This window comes from Panthera tigris, chromosome D1, assembly GCF_018350195.1.
Source record: "Panthera tigris isolate Pti1 chromosome D1, P.tigris_Pti1_mat1.1, whole genome shotgun sequence".
Taxonomy (NCBI): Eukaryota; Metazoa; Chordata; class Mammalia; order Carnivora; family Felidae; genus Panthera; species Panthera tigris.
Window position 1 is genome coordinate 56,076,077 of NC_056669.1, and position 22,270 is coordinate 56,098,346.

The window sequence follows — 22,270 nt, forward strand, 5'->3', positions numbered from 1 at the left end:
TCTGGCGCAGTAGCGTCTCTGGCTCTACTTGAGTGTGTGCGTGTGTGTGTGTGCGTTCGTGCCATGCACATTTAAAAGAGGGCACGCGGGACTCTGCACGTATCCATCTGGGGCAGATGAGTCTGAGAAACCCCCAGCTCTGCGAGTAGATAGTGTAAGATGGGAGGGGGTGGGAGTTGTTAGGAGATGGAGGGCAGGATCCCATGATGAGGATGTGGGGCCGAACAATCCTGTGTCTCTCCTCCACTCTCACTCCCACAGCGCCTCGCTTCTGACACCATACGTAAAACAATTAGCCGACACCAGCTGGGTGTCCTGCGATGCAACTCAATTCTGACAGTATCCACCTGGGGATAGCGTCAGACCCCACAGGTTTTAAGGACTCAGCCCCACACGATTGCCCCCAGACCCCCATTGCAGATGCCACTTGAAGTCCCAGGCTGTAATTTATACTTCCGACTGCAGGATATCAATTGGGATCTCCACAACCCCCTACTGGGGTTCAAAAATTTGCTAGAATGTCTCACAGAACTCAGGGCAACACTTCCGTTTACCGGTTTATCATTAAAGAATAAAGGCTATAGATGAACATCCAGATGGAACAGATGTAAGAGAAGGGGGAAGAGGCGTGAAGTTTCCATGCCGTCACCAGGCTCACCACCCTCTCAGTACCTCCAGCAACCCAGAAGCTCTTAGGCATGGTCAATTATTAACTCAATATCCAGCCCTTCTCCCATTCCCAGAGGATAGGGGTAGGACTTAAAGTTCGAGCTTCTAATCATAGCTTAGTCTTTCTGGCGACCAGCACCCAACTGGAAGCTATCCAGGAGACTACCAAGAGTTGCCTCATTAAAACAAAGGACAGTCCTATCATCTAGGGAATTCCAAGAGTTTTAGGAGCTCTGTGCCAGGAACCGGGGAGGGAGACCAATGCGTATATTTCCTATTATCTCACAGGTTGGGTCCCATGAACGCCTAGGAACAGGTACCAAACCACAGCAGGCTGAGCCCCAGATTGGTCAGAGTTAAAGCCCAAAGAGGAGAGAAGGACAGGAACCCAGCGGGTCCAAGGTAATTCTGGGTGACTGTTTTTCATCAAGGGCTCAGGCCTAAAGCTCATCCAGAGGACATGCTTCTTGAGCAGACCAGGCCTCTAATCAGAAGAGTCCCAGGACACTCATGAGGGTAGAACCTAACATCTGCTGATCCCCATTCAGTATCCAGGACAGCTCGGCCAAGACTTCTAAAACAATGCCTGAGGACCCTTGTACATTTTCAAGTCTGTTTTCCTTAGCACCCACTTTATCTCGCTCATCGTTGGGCGTTGAAGTCACATTGGTAAAGAAACCTCAGTCTTGCGGCAATAAAAGGTGGTGTGGGATGAGGCCCCGGGACAACCGAAGGGGTGGCTTTGAGAGGACGCTGAAGCGAGAATCCTTGGTGGGGGCAGCCAGGAAGGCTTCTCGGAGAAAGTGGCCATGGAGTACAGACAGCTTGGGCAGGGGCTATGAAGGGTGTGGGTACAAGGCCGGGGTAAGCCCCTTCTGGAAGTCCTTGAATGAAAGGAACCGTATTTGCATGAGAGCTTGACCAAGGGGTGTGGCAGGTCTCTGGGGCAGAAGACTGGGACCAGGCTGAGGTGACCAGTTCTCTGAGCCTGAGGGCCTGAGGGAGGGCGGGGGGGGGGGTGGGGGGGGGGGGGAAGAACCCTGGGGGACTGCCAGCAGGGCTGAAGCTCCACCTTGGTCAGAGATGAGTCCTGTGAAGACAGCCCCCCTGTAATGGCCACAATAGCCTCAGAGTCCTCAGGATCCTGGGGGCATCAGGGGAGCTCCGCCCATTGCCCCCACCGAAGCTAAGGAGCACTCGAACCCCTTTAGGGCCTTTAAGACCCATTATGGACACATAACCCCTTCTAAAGTTCTCTTTTTTTTAACAGTTTTTTAAAGTTTATTTATTTATTTTGAGAGAGAGAGAGATTGTGAGCAGGGGAGGGACAGAGAGAGGGAGAAAGAATCCCAAGCAAGCCCCGGTCAGTGCAGAACCCGATATGTGGCTCCAAGCCATGAACTGTGAGATCATGACTTGAGCTGAAATCAACAGTCAGATGCTTTACCTACTGAGTCACCCAGGTGTCCCTTGAAGATCTCTTTTTTTTATTATTATTATTTTATTTTTCATTGTTTTTTAAATATAATTTATTGTCAAGTTAGCTAACATACCGTGTATACAGTGCGCTCTTGGCTTTGGGAATAGATTCCCGTGATTCATCACTTACGTACAACAGTTTTTTTTAAATATTTTTTTATTTTTGAGAGAGAGAGACAGAGCATGAGCAGGGGAGGGGCAGAGAGAGAGGGAGACACAGAATCCGAAGCAGGCTCTGGGCTCCGAGCTGTCAGCACAGAGCCCGACAAGGGCTCAAACCCATGAACTTCGAGATCATGACCTCGGATGTTCAACTGGCTGAGCCACCCAGGTGCCCCCCATACAACAGTTTTTAAACGGCTCCTTTTAAGGTAGCTCAGCTTGGTTGTTAGAAACCATCACAGGAAGTGCTGATGACTTCCGAAGAGTCGGTTTTTTGAGCAACTGGCCCCAAGCCTACCTCCTCACTCCACTCGGGGCCAGGCCAATGACAGCACCTTCTCTGAGGCGCAGAACATCCAGGAGCAGATGTCCAGGAGACCCCTGGCTACCAGGGCTCCATCTCTGGAGTGAGCCCGGGAGTGAGCCCCACATGGGGGGAGGCTGAGCTCTCCCAGTGACAGTGTCACAATGGAAGAGAAGGGGGCCCAGTTCAAAGTTCTGGAGACTGTCAAAAGGGAGGACGAGAGGTGCACAGAGGACGCTGAGAAGGCTGGCCCAAAGCTGTAAAAAGACCCCAGGGGGCCTTTGGTGCCAGGCCCGTGACGCCCAGTGTCAAAGGCCGAGAGATAGTGCAGATGGGGACACAGCAGCGGCTGCCGGGTCTGGCAGCTTCGGCTTTCGAGCGGGTGGACCCGGGCCCCAGCCCAGCACCAGTCACCTCAGTTTCCTCCCTTGCAAACCCCTCCGACTGGAGATCCTGAGGCAGAAACCCTCCAGCCCAGGGCACCTCCAGCTCTGCATGGGAAGAGGGCCCAGTGAGGGAGGTGATGAGGCGGGGAGAGGCGGGAAATGAACTGGACTCTCGCGGCCCTTCTCAGAAGCAGACTTCATTCCAGGCCTGGTCCTTCCCAGCTGCAGCCATTTCCCCTCCCCGCCCTCCCCCAGCACCTCCAGCCCCCCTTCTCCCTCCTGCTGCTGCACCTCCAATCCAGACGAAGGACCCCGCTGCCTGCCACTCTGCAGGCACTGACACCACGGCCCCCAAGGGCCTGGCTGAGGGGGCCAGGAGGGATGGGGATGGTTGGGCGCTCTCTGCAAGGGGAGTCTCTGGTTCCGGCCCAGGGCCAAACCCAGGGCGGCCTGCGTCTGAGCCCGGATGGATCCGAGACTCAGGCCTGAGGATGCCCAAACTCAGCCCAAGGATCCCCCAGCCTGGCTGGGAACCTTCCAGCCAGGATCCCACCCTGCCCTGGGATGAGAATCACTGAGCCCTGGCCCCAGCTGGCTTCCTTCCACCTGTCCCCTGCAGCCTGGCCAGTGGGCGGGACATGCTGGGGCGCGGATGGGAGGAGGGACCCTTGGGGACCTTGAGGCCAGTGAGCACAGACCCCGCCCTGGCCAGTCTTGGATACCCTCTAGGGAGTGGGCGGAGGCCTTTCTGGAGCCCCACATGGCTAATCCTGGGACAGGCCAGGATTTTACTCCTACCGGGAAGTGAATCCCCTCTTTAATACCTTCTTCGTGCCACACCATCCCCCAGGCAGGAGCAGGAAGGGGGTGACTGGCAGATGGGTTGTAGGCTACACGGACCAGGTTGCTGAGGCTGTACCATCGGTAGTCTTTATCACGGCCGGAACTGGTCATCTAGAGGAAGGGGATGGGGAATGGACCCCAACGGACCCACGTCTCAGTCAGAAACGTGGAAATCTTCGGGGTTTTTTGCACCAATTTCTAACCTTCCACTTCCAATCCACCATTAAGACCTATCCACTCGACCTGCTAAATAAATAGGGAAACTGCCCTCTTTCTCTATGGCCATCCCCTTTTTACCTCACACGTATCCCAATTTGTAATCCCATATTACATCATGACGCTCAGGGCGTGAGAAATGTGCATTTCTTTATTTTGATAAATCACATGAAATCTAGTCGGAGTCCCCTCCACTCACTGCCAGGGTTGGCAGGAACTCTAATGTTGGTCATTTACCAGGAGCCTCCCCCTGTCCCTGGGGCTAGTCACAGTTCCACGAGGCTCAGGCCATCCTGAGAAGAAGACACACAAATCACCACGACAGCTTCCCGGAGCCCAAGCCAGGGGGGCACTTGGTGGCCCCAGGGCCCCTACACCATGCTTAGTGGGGAGCTCCCAAAGTCTGCCCAGGTTGGGTGGTGTTTATGCCATTTCTCCAGGCATCCCTGTAACCCATCCCTCAGAGGCCCCACAATCCAGCTCCCCAGTTCCCTGATCTTTCTACGCAACACCCCCCCCCCCCGCCCGCCATTTCCCAAGTCAGGCTACTCTACCTTCTCATCCATCAAAACACCTGTGCTTTATTCCCCTCTCCTCTGAAAGCCGGTCACTTTAAATCCTCAGTGGGCTTAGACCTGACTCTTGGAGGGCATCTTACACTCCTACCAGCAATGCATGAGGCTTCCAATTTCTCCACATTCTTGTCAACCTTTATTATCGTCCTTTTTTTCTTGTTTTTAGTAGAGCAGTGATGTCTTTGCTTTTTGCAAATCCACCATTTTTTCTTGCACGCCCAATAGATAACTTAAGGACTATGTGTTGAGCGGATATATAGGAATCCAGGAAACAGCGGGTTTGGGCAGGAGGAGGAACTCAGTTTGGTACATGTTGAGTGGGAGACACCTGTGGGACAGCCACGGAGGGGTGTCTAGGAGAATTCTGGATATAGTGGTCTCCGCCTTGGACAGGGGTCTGGAATGAAAGCAGAGATGGGGACCTCACTGAAATTTAGATCTCACCAGCCCTGGGAAGATATGTGAGTTCACAAGGGAGGGTGCAGGGGCAATGGGTAAAAAGTCAATACATGTTGAAGTTTTGTGATGGGAGTTCATTATACTATTTTCTCAGCTTCCATGTGTGTGAAATTTTCCATATTTCCAAACTAGTTATTTATTTTTTTAAATGTTTATTTTAGGGGCGCCTGGGTGGCTCGGTCGGTTGGGCGTCTGACTTCGGCTCAGGTCATGATCTCTCGGTCCGTGAGTTCGAGCCCCGCGTCGGGCTCTGTGCTGACAGCTCAGAGCCTGGAGCCTGTTTCAGATTCTGTGTCTCCCTCTCTCTCTGCTCCTCCCCTGTTCATGCTCTGTCTCTCTCTGTCTCAAAAATAAATAAACGTTAAAAAAAAAAAATTAAAAATAAATAAATAAATAAATAAATGTTTATTTTATTTTTGAGAGAGACTGAGAGCGGGGAGGGGCAGAGAGAGGGTGACAAAGAATCCCAAGCAGGCTCCACATTGTCAGAACAGAGCCCAATGCGGGGCTCGAACTCACAAACTGTGAGATCGTGACCCGAGCCAAGATGAAGAGTCGGACGCTTAACCGGCTGAGCCAGGTACCCAGGTGCCCCAAAATAATTGTTTAAAAGCCCCATTGCACTAGCCATAAAGAGGTCACTGGTGAACTTGACAATTGCAGAATCTGCGGAGTAGAGGAGACAGGAGACTGATTCTAGAAAATGAGGGCGGAAAAAAGAGAGAAATGGAGTGTTTTCACACCTGATGCATGACTCACTGACATCCCAGTTAGCAATCACCGAGCATATATACCCCAATCCGAGAAACGAGATGATTATGGGTGAGAGTCATTAATTACTTTATAGTTGCTGGCGCCTCCCACACAGGGACCATTCTCAGCGAGGCCCAGCAACAAGCCAAGAGCTCTTCCTCGAAAGGAAGAAAATTGCTCACCAAGGAGTGCCCGGATTGGCTCCTAAATCCTAGATGCTCCATTGTGGTTCTTCTCTCAGGGTTGGCCATGAGCTCAAACGTCACCCTCAACCACTGCAGACACGTGAATCCCTTTGGGGTCATCGGCTCTATGGGAAGAGCTGCCTGCCCTTCGGCCTGGACCATCTGGAACCCTTCTCTTGCTCTGGGCTCCTCTCAAAGCAGAGAGCCTCACAGGCTGCTCAGGACATGCATCAGAGCAGCAGACCTAACTGCGATGTAGATTGCCTCCCCTATACACAGAAGCCCAACAAGGGTCCTTTCTTACTGCTACTAAGGGGACAAGAGCACAGCAAGTTCTTTCACTTGGCAGGATGTGATGGTTAATTATATGTGTCAGCCGACGGGGCCACAGGATGCCAGGATCCTTGGTCACACACGATTCTGGGTGTGTCTGTGAGGGATGAGGTTAACAATTGAATCCATGGACTGAGCAAAGCAGACCGCCTCCCTGATGCGGGTGGGCCTCATCTAATCCATCGAAGGTTTGAACAGAACAAAAGGCCGAGTGAAGGAGAATTTGCTCTCTGCCTGTCTTCGAGCTGGGGCATTGGTCTTCTCCTGCCTCCCGACTGGAACTTACACCATCAGCTCGCTTTCTTCTCAGGCCTTCGACCTTGGACTGGAACTACATCACTGACTTTCCTAGATCTGCAGCTTGCCAACTCCAGGTCTTGGGCAGATCTCCATAACTGTGTGACCCAACTCCTTATAACAAATCTCCTTATATCTATATCTATCTATATACATGTATATCTATATCATGCATATCTGTATCTTCTATTAATTCTTGTTTCTATGGAGAATCCTAATACCAATCCTGACAACTGAACACCCAGAAACTTCCTCAGGTGGCAGGCCTCTATGTTCATATGGGATTTATCTCCCACACTCAGCATATTTGTATCTTTTCAATGCATCTAAAGTACCTGCTACTTTCCACTCTCCAAATCCTAGGAACACGTTGTCCTCGATGCAGTGGACAAGTGTGATGCCCTGTAATTTGAGAGGATGATCAAATCCATTGATTGGAATATTACTCGGCAATCAAAAAGAATGAAATCTTGCCATTTGCAACAATGCGGATGGAACTAGAGGGTATTATGCTAAGCGAAATAAGTCAGTCATAGAGAGATATCGTATGGTTTCACTCATATGTGGAATTTAAGAAACAAAACAGATGAACACAGGGGAAGGGAAGCAAAAGTGAGATAAAAGCAAAGAGGGAGGCAGACTGTAAGAGACTCTTAAATACAGAGAACAAACTGAGGGTTGCTGGAGGGATACTGGGGGGATGGGCTAAATGGGTGACGGGCATTAGGGAGGGCACCTGGGGAGAGCACTGGGTGTTGTCCCTAAGTAATGGATCACTAAATTCTACTCCTAAAATCATTACTACACTATACGTTAACTAACTTGGATTTAAATTAAAAAAGAAAAAGAGAAAAAAATTCTTCTGGGGTACCTAGGTGGCTTAGTCGGTTAAGCACCCACGGATTCAAGCCCCGTATGTTCAAGCCCGGCATCGGGCTGTGCACTGACAGCACGGAGCCTGTTTGGGATTTTCTCTCCCTCTCTCTGCCCCCCCCCCCCCCGCTCGTGCTCTCTCCCTCTCTTCTCTCATAAGCAATAAGTACACTTTTAAGAAATAAAAAATAAAAAAAGGCTTCTGTCAGGTAAAAAAAAATATCCCCGTGGACTAACCCGTAGCAGAGAACCAGCAACTTCACAGGCTTCAAGGGAAGTTGCGAGAAGAGAAGTTGCGAGATTGGTCTGTACTGCTCTCTCTCAGCCAAGAGAAAGCACACTGCTTCCGCCATTCTCCATACAGGAAGAGGAAAGAAGTTACTTGCCGATACATAGTTTCACATCAAGTGGCATAAAACATGCACATTTGCTCCCACAACAAAAGCCACGCCTAGAATAGCGACTGCAAGGGGCATCCTCATCCGAGTAAGCCCGTGATCGCTCCGTCATCCTCAGAGACCTGTGCCTTCTGCACAGGCCAGAGAGGTGAGCTACGCGGCCCGGGGTAGAAGCCACCCCTGCAGCTTTCAGGTCTTTGAGGAGGGCACGAATTTCTGTGATTCTTTCAGAGCTGAACCACTCTTTCGGTTTATTGACTGGTAAGAAGGTGAAGTTCCAGGGGCTTCCACTTGTCCCCTTCTACTGTAATGGCCCTCATCCCGTAGGCCTGGAGAGTTATGTGTGAATTCCGCCTGTAAATTTCAACTATACACCCTGAAACTGAGGAAATCATTTCAGGATGAGTCCAGAGTCTCATGCCTGGGGTGCAGCATGCCTGGACTCAGGTCAAAACTCCAATTATCACCTGATCCGCCGGAGCCTCTGCACAGTGGTTCTCTGTGTCCTCAGAAATTAGCATTAAATAGACTCAAGGTCTGCTAATCCCTGAAAAGTCTGTGTATTTTCCCTTCACAGAGCACAGTTCTCTGGCAAATGGCCCAGGAAAGATTTACAGTATGCGTCTGGGGTGCTATTGAAGGGTTTGCTCCGAAGTGTACTGGCCTCTCTTCCATTCAAGGGGCTTTGGGTGAGGGAACTGAGGTTCTCTTTCATAGTGGCTCAAGTGGGGCTTCCATTGCCCAATGTGGAAGGTTTTGTTCGCTTATTGCTTTGCTGTTTCTGTTATACAGATTAAGGAGGGTTTAGAGGCTGCCTGTTGGTCCTATTTGGTCTTTGAACAATTAGCCTCTGCTAAAGATAAAGATGTAAGTTAAACCATTCTGATTACCACCTGATGTCTGATGTCCCAGGCCAAGTGCTGCCGTGTGTGCTCTGCTCCTCTGGGATCCCAGCACTTCCACTAAAATTATAGAGCCCATTTCTGTGGCAGCCTCTTCCACTGGCATCCCTAGCCTGCAGAGAACAAGTAGTACATCCTGTTTCAAAGACATTCCCGTCACTAATGGAGTTCGCAATATCTTGGTGAAGGGAGTTTCCTAGAGGTTCTAGAAAAGGAAGTTGGGGAGGGTGGAACTTGGCTAGGGGGCAGGTGAGTGGGTCACGCAGGGTAAACCCACCTCAATATTCCTCCCTCCCTTAGTGTCTGGGTTCTTTCCCCTATTTTAAAGCAAGAAAGTCCTGGCATTTCAACATCAATGAGGCATAGTTCATAGTTCCCTATTGAATCCGAGGTTTCGTCAACCCAAAAGCTAAGCCAACAACGAAAACCACCCCTCGCTGTGCAAAGTGGCACACTAAATCTAGGATCTCAGGTAAATGTATCCTGTGTTATAAGTAAATTCAGGGGGCGCCTGAGTGGTTCAGTCGGTTGGGCATCCAACTGGATTTTGGCTTAGGTCATATCACGGTTCGTGGGTTCGAGCCTTGGGTCCGGCTCTGTGCTGACAGTATGGAGCCTGCTCCGGATTCTTGCTCTCCCTCTCTCTCTGCCCCTCCCACCAAATAAATAAACACACACATGCATACATAAATACATAAACAAACAAATTTAGGCCAATGAAATTATGTTCCTCTCTCTGTGGACTAGCACCCACGGTAAACATTCCCATGTTTTCCAGATTTTGTGCTAAGGTAAATTAGCAAAACCTTGTGATCCTTTTGATGTGTATGCTTCCTCCTTCCAGATCTGACTCCGGAACTAACGCCCCCGAGTCAGGCAAGCACAGAACTCCAGTTCTGGGACTGGAAACAATGGGAGTGAGGCATGAAGAGAACCAGCCACCCCCCGGGTGGTGGACTGAAAACATGCCCACGCCATTTTGCTGCTCCTTCCGTCGAGAGATGGAGTCTATTCCTTGCCCCTGGAATCTCAGCACACCTCACGACTTGCTTCGACCAACAGAGTGTGATGGAGGTGACATGATGCGAGTTGCAGAACCCAGGCCCCAGGGCCTCAGCTCCTGTCTTCATCTTCTCAGAAGCTTGAGGTCACCATGCCAGGGAAAAGCCGGGATGCAGGACCACAGGTCAGGTCAGGTCTGTCAGGCTCCAGGGCCTCTGCTGCTAAGCACCAGAGCACCCACTGGACGATTTCTTTGAGTGAGCATTTATTAGGCACCGCCTGTGTCCCAGGCCTTGTGCTAGGTATGGGGTGTGGCAGGATACAGGCAGACCAGGGCCTGCTCTCAAGATCTCAGCTGGGGTACTCTTCCATAGATGCAGGGCAACGAGCTCCGTGCTGCAGGGACTGGGGTTAAGATTACATGGAAACCCACTGGTGACTACCCACTATGAACTGTAGAGTGCGGCACTCATGCCTGTCCACAACTTGTCTCCTCCACAGCCAGGATGCTTGGATTCCCATATAGGCCGGACCCCGTCATTGACCTGCTGGGTGGCCTTGGGCCGGCCACTCCCCCTCTCATCCGTAACATGGGACAGTAATAGCTACCCCTCAGGTAAGCGCTGAGGATTAAATGAGATCAGACACAGCGGTGCCAGGCCCCGAGTCGGTGCCCAGTAGAGAGTTCATCCCCACCTTCCCGCCCTTGCACTACATCCAGGACCCTCACAATCCAGCAGTCATCATCATCATCTCTGCGGCTTTAGCAAGCAGCATGGTGGGAATAATAGGACAGCCCTCCAATGGCCTCCAGGCGACAGGAAAGCTCCACACAGGGCAGGATGGGCCGTTGGTGGCACTGACCTGGTGTCTGACCCCAACCCAACCTTGACCTACCTCTGCCTCCTGCCCTGTCACCTTCCACATTAGCAACTCCACCTTTCATGATGAGGAGGGAGCTCAGACCTCTCACCACCCTCCCCACAGGCGCCCAGATGGCCTCAGGGCCCCCTTTGGGTCATCTGGGTGGCCCCCACCCCCAGGCCTGGCTTCTTTCACTGTGAGCTCCCCTCTGGTGGGGCACTCCCACCTGCTGAGGGCGCTATTGCAGGCTGAACTTTGGGTCCAGGAGGCCTGGGTTCTTGTGCAGGCTCTGCCCATCTCTGAGCCACACTAGTGTGATTAGGAGGACTTCCCACCTAACCGGGCTGTCGTGGGGAAGACGTGGGGTGACATGTATAGACTACGAGCAGGCTATTAGCATCTGGCCAGTTCCTCTCCGGCCCTTCCCACGTGGCATAGAGGGAGAACTAGCCAACGTTCTAGAAGCAGCTCCCAGCTCAGCCCCACTGGCTGTGCTGTGGGGCCTCAGGCAGGTTATTTAACCTCCCTCGGCCTTGGTGATCCCACCACTAAAACGGAGAGAATTCCTACTTAGCCAAGCTGCTAAGAGGTTTGGATAAAATTATATCCAAATGTGGAGAATTTGGATAAAATTATATCCATGTCCATAGCACGGGACACCAAGAGACTGACATGGTGTTTTGCACAAACATGGTGTTAGAAGCAAAACGCAAAGGTAGTACCAGCTGATATTTAAATTATTATTCTGATTTAAAAAAAAAGAAAAAAGAATACCTACTCACCCCTTCAAGGCAGCCCACATGTCACCTCCTCCTGGGAGCCCTCTGTATCTCCCCTTGGCAGTCACGGCTTCCCCCTCTGTACTCCCACAGCCCTTTTACCCTTCTAGCACAGCTGCTTCTCTTCCTAACTCAGCAAATATATTTTCAGTGTCTTATGTGGGGATGATGCTGAATCCAGGTGCAGGACATACAGCGATTAACAAAATGTGGCCCCTACTTTCATGGGGCTTCCATTCTAATAGTGGGGACAGCCAGTGAATGTGTCAATAGGTGGAAAATTTCACAGCATTAAGGAGTCAGTAAAAAGAGAAAACACAGTATAGACACTGAGGCAGGGGAGTCGCTAGTTACATTGGGTTATCAGGGAAGGCCTTGTGGAGCAAATGACATTCAAGCTGAGCTCCGGATGACAAAAAAAAACAAAAAAAACAAAAAAAAACGTACCCTTGACAAAGAACCGCTTGTCAGGCAGAAAGAAGCGCTAGTGCAAAGGCCCTGAGGCAGGGAACGAGTACAGCAAGTCTGGAACAGAATGATCCAGGGGACTGGAACACGGTGAGGAGTGAGCATGCTTGTCACTATAGGCTTCCACTTTCAGATGAAGCCCCTGAGGGCAGACATCTGATTTACTGGGTCCATTGCACAGGACAGACCCGGAGCTCTGGCAGCGGTATTCTAAATGCTGTTTTGGTACTAACAGGAGTCAGTCAGCTGGCCTTTCTGCAGCCCCATTCACATCATGGAAGACTCCAACTGGGTTGCCCAGCCAGGCAGGGGCTCCGCTCCTTGGACCAACAACCCCCAGGGCAAAGTTGGTGGAAGAGGGAAGCCAGAGAGGCGCCCGGAGAGAGGAAGTGACCTGCCCGAGACTACACTGCCAGCAAGCAGTGTCGAATCCAGTTTCCTCTGCCCCACTCACCCTCTCTCCTACTGAGCTATGGGGTCAAGAGCCCCAAGGACCATGTGAGGAGGGCTGTGTCAGGTCCCTCCTCCTTTCCTGCCGCACACCCAAATGGGACAAGGATCCCAGAAGCTCCTTCCTGCCAAAGCCGGGCTCAGTCAGGCAGCCTATCTAACCTGGCTATGGATGAGATCAGTTTGAAGTGAAAAGCTAGGAAACTGAAGACTGGAGAGCCAAAGTTCCAGTGTAGAATGACCTGGGCTCCAGGTCCAGCACTGTCACCCCAGCCCCAAAGCCACCTCTCCAGGGTGGCCAAAGCCAAAACCATTTCCCGAGTCGGCATGTAGGGGGCCTGCGGTTATCTGCCAGCATTTCAGCACCATATTGATATGGGCCCTGGCTTAACACAAGGAGCCCATGTCTCCCGGGAAAAATGACATGGGAATCTCTGATCCAGTCACCCTCCAGGCTCCAACAAAACTTCACTGGAAAAGTTTTATTGAAAAAAAAATTGTACAAATAAGTTCTTGATGTGACAGCAACAAAGGCTCATTTTCCCCCTTCCCTCCCCATCTTTGAAAATCTACAAACGGAGAAAAAAAGTTCATCCCCATGATGCCTGACCAGAATCCACCCATGAGCCCCCACCCCCACCCCCATGAGCTATTTCCCGATCCCCCTCTCAACTGGGGCCAGGGCCATCATGGGGGTACTTGTCCCAGGGGGTGCAGCACCTCATTTTATAGTTGAGGGAAGTTGGGAGAGGATTGGAATAGAGCTGGAGAGAGGGCTGAGGTGATGGTCGGGTCAGGGAAAGAGGGCCCCCATTCCACAGGGCCTGGGGTGAGCCCCCACTAGCTCGATTCCATCTCACAGATGAGAAAGCACTTGGCTATAAATATGAACACTGATTGAGGCAGGCTTAAGCCCAGGGCTCTGAGGGCAGGACATGACTACTGCCCAGGTCCCACAGAATGTGGGGTCCCTGGGGTTCCTGGGCTCAGCATCATGGTATCTGGGAGCCCACGTCCAAGCAGATGGCTGGGAAGTCTGCTCAGACACACAGGAAGCCTGCTCTGTTTGCCCACCCCTACCCCATGGACTATCCAAGGTCAGTACCTCAACTCCCTCCCTCCCATAGCACCCATGTGTCTCAGGAGCCTTTGGCTGCCTCCTGCCATCCCACGACCCTGGGGCCCTACAGCTCATCTCGCATCTTGTCACCCTTGGGCCGAACCAGGCGGCCAATGAACAGCAGGGAGCCACTCTGGGTGTCTCGAACCAGGAAGATGAAGGGGTGGTCAGCATAGAAGAGCTTGGGGCTTCGCAGCTCCTCGCGCCCATAGATGTCCTGGTCAAAGGGGTTGCCCTCTGTGTCCCACTCGAAGGCAGTGGCGTGGAACACACTGGCCAAGTACAGGTCCTTCTTGCCCGACATGCGTGATAAATCTGCCTTGTTCTTGTCGATGGCCTCAGTCAGACCCAGCCCGGCCAGGTGTTTCTGCGGGATGAGGCAGGTGCCGGGTAAGGCCGTGAGATGGGCAAGGCTCCTAGACCCGCACCCTCCACCCTCACCACCCATCACCTCCTACCCCGTTCCTCAGAGCAGATTACCACCTCCCCGTCACCTCCTGTATGCCAGACATGATGTAGGCACTTCGAACCACTGCTTTCTTAACTCTCACGACAACCCTGCAAGAACCTCTAATTGCCACATAACAGATAAGGACACGGAGACTCGGGAGAAAGGCAGAATTTATCCCCGGTCCTGCTGAGAAATCTTGATCAGTGCTTCTCAAAGCACGGGTCACGGACTGCCAGTACGGGCACCACCTGGGAGCTTATATGGAACACACGTCTCCTGACCCCCTCTCTCCCAGAGCCACCTATCAGAATCTCTGGGGGAGGACCCAGGAAGCTTCTTTAACAAAATCTCTAGGTAATTCTTGGCACACTCAAATGTAAGGAAAACTACTCTAAGGATAACTATGACCATATAATCCTGGGGCTTTAAAACCTGTCCAGGGTGCTTTCTGCCTGGGAATTGCTTCAGAATAATCTGATGGGGGTGGGGCACCTGGCTGGTTAGGCTGAGTGTCCAACTTTGGCTCAGGTCTGAGTTCAAGCCCCACAGGGGGCTCTCTGTTGTCAGCACAGAGCCTGCTTTGGATCCTCTGTCTCCCTCTATTTCTACCCCTCTCCCCATCATGCTCTCTCTCCCTCTTTCAAAACTAAACAATTAACAAAAAATAATCTGTTGGGGGAGAAATGGCTGTGTGTAGATGACTCCTTATCGGTCATGAGCTGCTGATGATTGAAGCTGGGTGATGGATACAGGAGAGTTCATTACACTGATCAAGTTTTAATGTATACATGATACATCTTTTTTTAAATGTTTGTTTATTTTTGAGAGACTGCAAGCAGGGGAGGGGTAGAGAGAGGGGGACAGAGGATCGGAAGCGGGCTTTGTGCTGACAGCAGTGAACCCAGTGTGGGACTTGAACTCACAAACCATGAGATCCTGACCTGAGCCGAAGTGGGACGCTCAACCGACTGAGCCACCCAGGCGCCCCAATATACGTTTTTACATATTCCCATAGTACAAAATTAAAACGCACCCCCACAAACATGCACCCCACTCCCAACACACACACTTGCCATGGCTCTGCAGAGCCGCCGGAAGCCAAGTACAAGTGCTTTCGTATGTCAACTGTGCTTGTGCTGTGGACTTACCCCTTAGCATACCTCTCCCAGCTCTTTATTGGACGGTCTCACTGAACAGCCGGCACCCTCAGTGGTGTCTCAATGGCCACCCCCATCCCTGTAGAATGCTTGAACCACCCCGTTTTCCAGGAAGCCTTCCTTATCCCCCACGACCGGAGCCTGGTCTCCCTGCGGCTCAGTGAGAAAGACGCTGCAGAGAAGGACTACTGGCCAAGTCACCAGCAGCTTCCGGGCCCAGGTTTCTGCAGGACAGGCCACCTCCCTGGTGAGGCCAAATAGGCACTTGAGCTGGGGTCCTGAGGGTCAGGGGGTCCTGAGACAAGTGTTCTAGCCCCAGTGACTCCAGTCACAGTCCAGACTTGTGACTTACACAAGTCACACACGTCAAATTTCTCAACTCCATGTACCCCATGGACTTGTGTGTCCACCCGGGGTTCCAGGAAGACACAGGAGAAAAAAAGGGAGGATGGCGTCAGAGCAGCCACCGCAGAAGGAGAAGCTGGGGAAGAACCTGGACGGATCCAGGAAGTGGTGATGGCTCCTCTCTGGACACCTCAGCATGACCCACAGCACAGGCCACGCAAGGGCCACTAGTCCGTGGTCTGGAGCCGAAGCCCCATTTCATCACAAGCTTTCTCTCCACAGTGTCAGCAGTGAATCTGAATCAATCCCGTGAGTGAGAAGCTTACCAAGGAGCCATTTCTGGCATCCAAGGCACGAATGAGATAAAAGTTTTCCCTTTTGAGTAGGTTAAAAAAAAAAAAAAAAAAAAAAAATCTCTCCTGACTGACAAAAAGGCCACCTTGAATTTTCACCCTGAGGACTCATCACAGCTCTACCACTCACTAACCAAGGTGACCTCAGCAAGTCACTGCCTCCCTTCAAGCCACTGCCCAACACCCAGGGTGGTCATGAGGAGAAGATAACGTTGAATGCGTGGGTTCAGTTTCCAGCCACCCCGAGTGCCTCACTGCTGACAGCCATTGTTCGTCTTACTGCTGCACGGGGGACGACCCTTCGGCTGGAACAGTCTAGAACTGGGGGCACCTCAGGCTCAGAGGCAGTACGGTACGGGACTAAGGCACAGCTTGGTGCCAGATGTCTGAGTTACCGTCTGCGTGACTGTGGGTAAGTTGTTTAACCTTCCTGAGCCTCGGTTTCCTCATCTCTAAGAAGCTTATTAGTCCTACCTAATGAAGTTGTTTCGAGGATTAAAAGGTTAACATCTACGAAGTGCTCTGAAGAATGTCTGGCATACAGCAGGCGCTCTATCGCATTTAACTACGGATGTCACCATTATGTTCCCAAAGGCAGGTCCCAGGCCTCTCCCCGCAGCAGTGCCCAGTACTACCTGGACACCCACGGAGGCTCAGGACAGACCGGCTGAGCTGACGAATGGGTGCCCCAAGCACCCCTCTCCTCCAGGCCCTGCAGACCCCAAGTTGGGCCATCCCTCACCTGCAGGTCGTGGGTCACCTCCACCACACCCTTGGGCAGGGAGATGGCGACAGCCTTCTTCTGCATCTTCCCCATCCAGATCTTCAGCTGCTCCTTGGTCAGCAGCTTCTCAAGGCGCTCGAGGGGCTCCACGTGGTGCGGCATGAGGATGATGAGGCTGGAGAGCTTGTGCGCCAGGGGCATCTCCACAATCTGCAGCTTCTCCTTCTCATCATCGTAGTAGTTGTAGAGGCCTGGGAGGAGAGCCGAGAGGGCACTGGGCACGCAGGGCTGGGGGCAGGCTAGGCCCCGAGCACCCTCACCCCCCCCACCTCGGCCCCCGGCTCCGCAGGTTACCCACCTGTGCGGTGCATCATGGTAACACCCACAGTATAGGATCGGGTCACCATGAAGCCTCGGTTGTCCACCATCTTGTGGTGAAACCTCTCGTCCCAATGCGCTGGAGTGGGAAGCAGAACGCAAGGTCAGAAATAGACGGCCCCCACTCAGAACACAGCCCCCCAACTGCACACTCTGGATCTCTCTCGGCCACAGGCTTCCGTTCTAGTCTTTGGGGCTCACCTTCCCCCCGACCCCAGCGCCCAGTCCACAGAGTACATGCTCCCCGCGTTGGGGGACATGGGCGTTGGCCCCATGACATGCTGCCTGAAGCTATGAGGAACAGCTCTCTACAGTCAGGGTCCGGCTGATTCCACCGGACAGAGAACTCTTTCAGGAGGACCCTCGGCTCAGCCACCACCACGTCCGCCCTCTGCCCTGGCACCTGTCGGGCATTTGGGCAACACGTGCCGAGCTGGCTCCCCACCCCAGCTGCTGAGGGCTCTGTGCCGGCCGCCCCACCCCTCTGGACTCACGCTTGAAGAACATGGCATTGACCAGCAGGGCACCGTCCGTGCGCTCCACGTCCTTGGTGACCTCGGGCAGCTTGCCGTCGGTGGTTTGCGCCGCCCATTCATTGATGGACTGCAGGGCGCTGCGCTTGTCGCGGAAGTTGATCTTGGAGTGCTCGCAGTTGTAGTGCTGCTTGCTGCTGCGCACGAAGTCCTCTGCGAAGCTCACCGAGCTGGGCCCGTACAGGCGGCTGCCCAGCTTCCAGGTCACGTTGCGCGCCGTGCTGTTGCTGAGCGCTCGCAGCAGCTCGCCCAGGCCCGCGTGCACCTCCTCGTCCCGCAGCTGCTCCGCGCTCAGCACCGCCTTGGCCTGGGAGGCCGTGGCCGCCTTGCCTCCCAGCGACACGAGCCCCAGGGACGAGGCCACCACCACGGGCGACAGCAGGATGTTCTCCACCGCCTGGTCCTTGGCCATGGCCTGGTACAGGCTGAAGGCCAGGCCGGCGCTGCGCTCGGCCAGCGTGGCCGCTTTGGGGCTCAGCTTCTCTGCCGTGCCCGGTGCTGCAGCAGCCGCGGGCTTCTTCACCTCGGCGGCCAGAGCCACGGCCAGGAGGCAGCAGGCGCCGATGAGCGCGAGGAGGCGCATGGCTGGGAGGCGGGTTGTACGCACCACGGGGGACCTGTGAGGGTTGGAGAGAGGGTGGCCCTGAAACCCTAGATGTTCCTCCCCAAGAACCATCCCCAGCCTTCTGGCAGCCACCAAGTCCCCTGCAGATGGGATCAAGAGAGCTCAGAGTTCTGGGGAACCCAGACCTAACTCAAGAGTTGCCCAGATCAGAGGTCTCAGTCTGCCCAGTCTCTCTGGGGCCTTCTCTGAGCTCCTAATCCGGAGCAGGGTTTCTAGCAAGGCAACAGCTCCACCCTATTGATTTCTTACACAGAACTTACAACAGTCAGTCTTCTGTGTTTATTATACGTGATCTCCATCCCTAACTAGTCTATGAACTCCGAGTGGACAAGAAATCGAGCCAGTCCGGTTATCCTCTACATCTCCAGTGCCTAGCACACAATGGGCCTCAGCTGTTCCTCAATGAACAAAAATCAGGGTCACTTGGCCAGACTTAGGGTCCTCATTTTGTATACAGATTAGCTCTGATCTCATATGACCCCGGGACGCTTTTCCAGTGGAAACATGTGGCGGATGGACTGAGGGTCTGCATGAAGCTCAGGTGCCTGGACAAAGGATGTCCTGTTGGGACAGGATGAAGGACTGCCCCTCCCCCTGTGCCTTTTACCCTGCCCTGGGATGTTAATGAGTCACCGATTGGCTCACTCATTAAATGGGGGAACCCAGATGCTAAACTCTGCAGCCCCAAGGGTGACCTTGAGTGTGTGTCCACTCCTCTCTCAGCTTCAGTCTCCATTTGCCAAGCCATAAAGGTCTAGGTCTCCATGCCCAAGGCCTCTATCCTAGCAGGGACATGCCTGTCCATCTGTCCACAGTCCCGAGAATGGATGGGAAATCCCCAGGACAAAAGTGGGGTGGAGGGGTAGGTTTCCTGAGAGGAAGGATACTGGAGGAGGAGTAAGTCACAGTTGAATGGAGCAATGACACCCCCTCCCGTTCACCAGAGGCTAACCAGAAGCGTGTTCACAGGAAGCTGGGTCCACCTCAGATTCCATTCTGCCCTCCAATCTGACAGGGCCTGGCTATCACACAGGCCCTCCGCTCTGTGGCTTCAGGGTTCTCCTCAGGATCCCTTCCAAACCACAGCAATAGCACTGGTCCCCAAAACAAGCCTCACTCTCCTCCCGGGGCCTCCAATCAGGACAGTCTCTCCACATGGGATACTTCCCCGTTACTTTCAGGCAAGATGGATAGGGGGAAGGGAAGGGTTGGTAGGAACTCTGGTGGAGGCTGGGGTCCCACTGCTCCAGCGGATCCCATCCTGGGGTCCTTAAGGACCTCCAAATTGAGAATCCTAGCAGAGGACCCTCAGGACTTCGGCCTGCCTGCAAGAGCACTGGGTCTCTGGAAAGACTCCACTGCTGTAGCCATCCTGTGAACCGAGGCGGGTCCCCCCTCCCTGGGCGGCCACCTCTCGGAAGGTGCAGCGTAAAGGGGAAGCAAAGGACGCGCGGGGGGGGGGGGGGGGGCGCGGCACAAGGCCCAAGAGAGGCCTGTACCCTAGAGCGCAGACAAGAGGGGGGATCTCAGGGCCCACCTTCCTCCCAGCCCTAGCTCCTTCCCCATCAGGACTGGAGCCTCAAAAGCAGAAAGACCAAAGAATTACTGCACACAAAAGGATGCCTAAGAGAGTAAAATGGGGCACTACTGATTATTCTGCCTGGACAACAGGCATTTGGTCACTCAACTCGAAGGCCACCTCTAGTCCATACAGCTGATGCCAGAGCACAGACCCGGGGGGGAAAAGGCCACTAGCATCCCACTGGGAGAGAGTCAAGGAGCCCAGCTCCCAGCCCTGCCACGTGGCAGACACCATCTTGACAGCCCCCACCCCCAGCCAACCAGAACCTCAAAGGGCTGGGAGGGGCTTTCCAAGAAAGCTCCAAATGACTAGTTTGGGATTCCTCAGGCAGCCACACAGCCGCGCTCCTGCTCCTCCTGCTCTAGCTCCCACTCTAGGTGACGTGGCAGGCTTGGAAACTGAATTATCTCCATCCGCCGCCGGCAGAGGGGGGCTTCCAGCCTGGGAAGCAGGAGGCCTGGGTGCAGGTCCCAGGGGGTGGCCCAGAGCCTCCTTGAGTCTGCACAGGGTCTCTGCAGGGAGGTGCAGGGAGATGCGTGGCTGCGGAGAAGGGCCGCCCTTAACGTTGACCCAGCAGCGGCAACAGAGGGAGGCAAGTCACTGCAAGCAAGCCAGCCTCCCACAGCCCAGCCCGCGTTGCCACAGAGAAATCCCAGCCCTGAGGCCGAGGTTAGACGACTTTACAGTCCCACAAAGAAAACTGTTCGATCAGAGAGCCAAGGGCTGTGCCCACAGCTAGCCAGACTGAGTTGGGACTAGATTCTGGGTTTTTGTAAGCAAGAGGGAAGAGAAGCAAATGCTAGGGGTCACCAGAGAGGATCTCAAACACTTTGAGGGAGTCTAAAGTACCTGGAAACTGCCTCAGGGGGAGGTCAGTGCCTGCCTTTTTCATTCTGAAAGAAAACAGAAGAGTGAGGAGGATGGGCTAGGGCAGAGCTGGAGCGGTGGTGAGGCGGGGCCTGGAAGGCCCAACCCCAACATGGGACCCCATCTACACTGCCCCTGGCACAAAGGAAGGCACAGCTAGTCCCAGCTCCACAGGGACCTTGGAGGTTGTCCACCTCACTGTACAGCGGGAGCCACTGAGGCCAGAGTGGGGCAGGGAGCCACCCCAGGTCCCACAGGATCAGTGGGGGGGCAGGCCTCCCGGCGCAGGGCTTCTTCCTCCGGGAAGCACCCGCAGAGCCCCCGCAGAGCCCCCGGAGGAAGCCTGGATGTGGTATCCTGTTACACAGTGAGGTTAAAACAAAACAAAACAAAACCATTTCTGCTGGCAATCCCGGTGACCAGAAACAAAAGGACTGGATCCGGAGGCCTCAGGAGGGGGGGATGGGCAGGTGAACCATCTGAAGACAGGAGGGTGTGGTGCCAGCCAGAGGCTTCCAGGGAACCAAGGCCCCCAGTTTCCCTCCAGCCTCCTTCCCCTCCATCCGGGCCCTACAGCCCAGAGGGACCTGCCGGAAACGGAGAAGAGGAGGGGCAGGGCCTCCGGGCCATGCTGGAAGTGGTTTCATTCTTCCTCCACTCTGGCCGCCTCAGGAATGTCCCTAGGCTGGGGGCAGGGAACCCTGGCCTTTGGAAGTAGCCTTAACCCTGCAGCCACTCCAAGAACCAGGTGGCAGTGGACAGAGTTGAGAGTGGGCGACTCAAAGCCTTCTAATCAGCTAACCCTCCCCTCTTGGGTGGGGGGATATGGAGCCTGCTGATTCCTCACCCGCTTCCCAAGGGAGGTGGGGGACACTGGTCAAGCTGCTCCTTTAGCTGCCAACATGGACACATGCAGGCTGCTGATCAGAAATGGAGCCACCGGTTGTGACTCTTCCCAAACGGTGGGGATCCCAAGAACCCCTCCCAGGAAAAGCCAAGACTACTTCATCTCCTTTCCTACCACCCTACTTTCAGGAGGCGCAGATGCCCCCCTGCCCGTCAGGAGGTTGGTCCACCTACCTCCGCCAGCCCCCGGGCCTTAGCCCTAGAGGTGGAGGCGCCGCGAACTGCAAAGCTGGCCTGGCCTCCCACCCCTGCTGGAGAGGCCCCCAGACCCCACCTCCTCCCTTCTGGTTCCTGTACAAGGCAGTCTCAGCATCCTGGCTCCCAGCCCCACTGTGTCCTCCCTGCCGTCAGCACCCCTGCCCCAAACTCCCATGGAAGCCTGCACTTTTTCCGAGCCTCTGAGCGCCCCGACTCCCCACCCTTGCCCTGATCTCGCCCTAGTCCTACAGGCTCACTCAGCCGTCACCGTCTGGCCCCCGGCTCCCGACCCCAAACGCCCCAGCTGCTCCCTAAGTGCCAAGGACTCCGGTTTGCGGCTCTGGGTTGGCCCCCAATCCCTCCCGGCGGCCTCCCACCCTGTCTCACTCCCCGGAGCACCCCCAAAGCGCCCGCCGCACGCAGACCGGCCCCCTCCCTCACCTGGGCCGGGTGGGCTGGCGCCGGACAGTCGTCCCACTCAAGCCGCGGACGGATTCCACTCTCCGCCGCTCCCGGCTCCCCAGATCTATATATGGCGTTCCCCTCCTCCCGCCCGTCCCGAGAAACTTCTGGAAAGTTGGAAACGCTTCCGGAGGGCGCCCCGGCTCAGCCAAAAAAAAAAAAAAAAAAAAAA

At 54.1% G+C, this 22,270-nt stretch overlaps 1 protein-coding gene across 1 annotated transcript; it reads right to left on the minus strand.

The window, feature by feature from the left end:
- Positions 1 to 12,864: 12,864 nt before the first annotated feature.
- SERPINH1 (serpin family H member 1) lies at positions 12,865 to 22,237 on the minus strand. The gene is made up of 5 exons (XM_042959079.1): positions 22,078 to 22,237; positions 17,420 to 18,075; positions 16,906 to 17,004; positions 16,566 to 16,798; positions 12,865 to 13,884 (listed from the first exon to the last, which is right to left on the minus strand). The coding sequence occupies exons 2-5, from the start codon at positions 18,039 to 18,041 to the stop codon at positions 13,582 to 13,584; spliced, it is 1,257 nt and encodes a 418-aa protein (XP_042815013.1). The 5' UTR covers positions 18,042 to 18,075; positions 22,078 to 22,237; the 3' UTR covers positions 12,865 to 13,581.
- Positions 22,238 to 22,270: the final 33 nt, after the last annotated feature.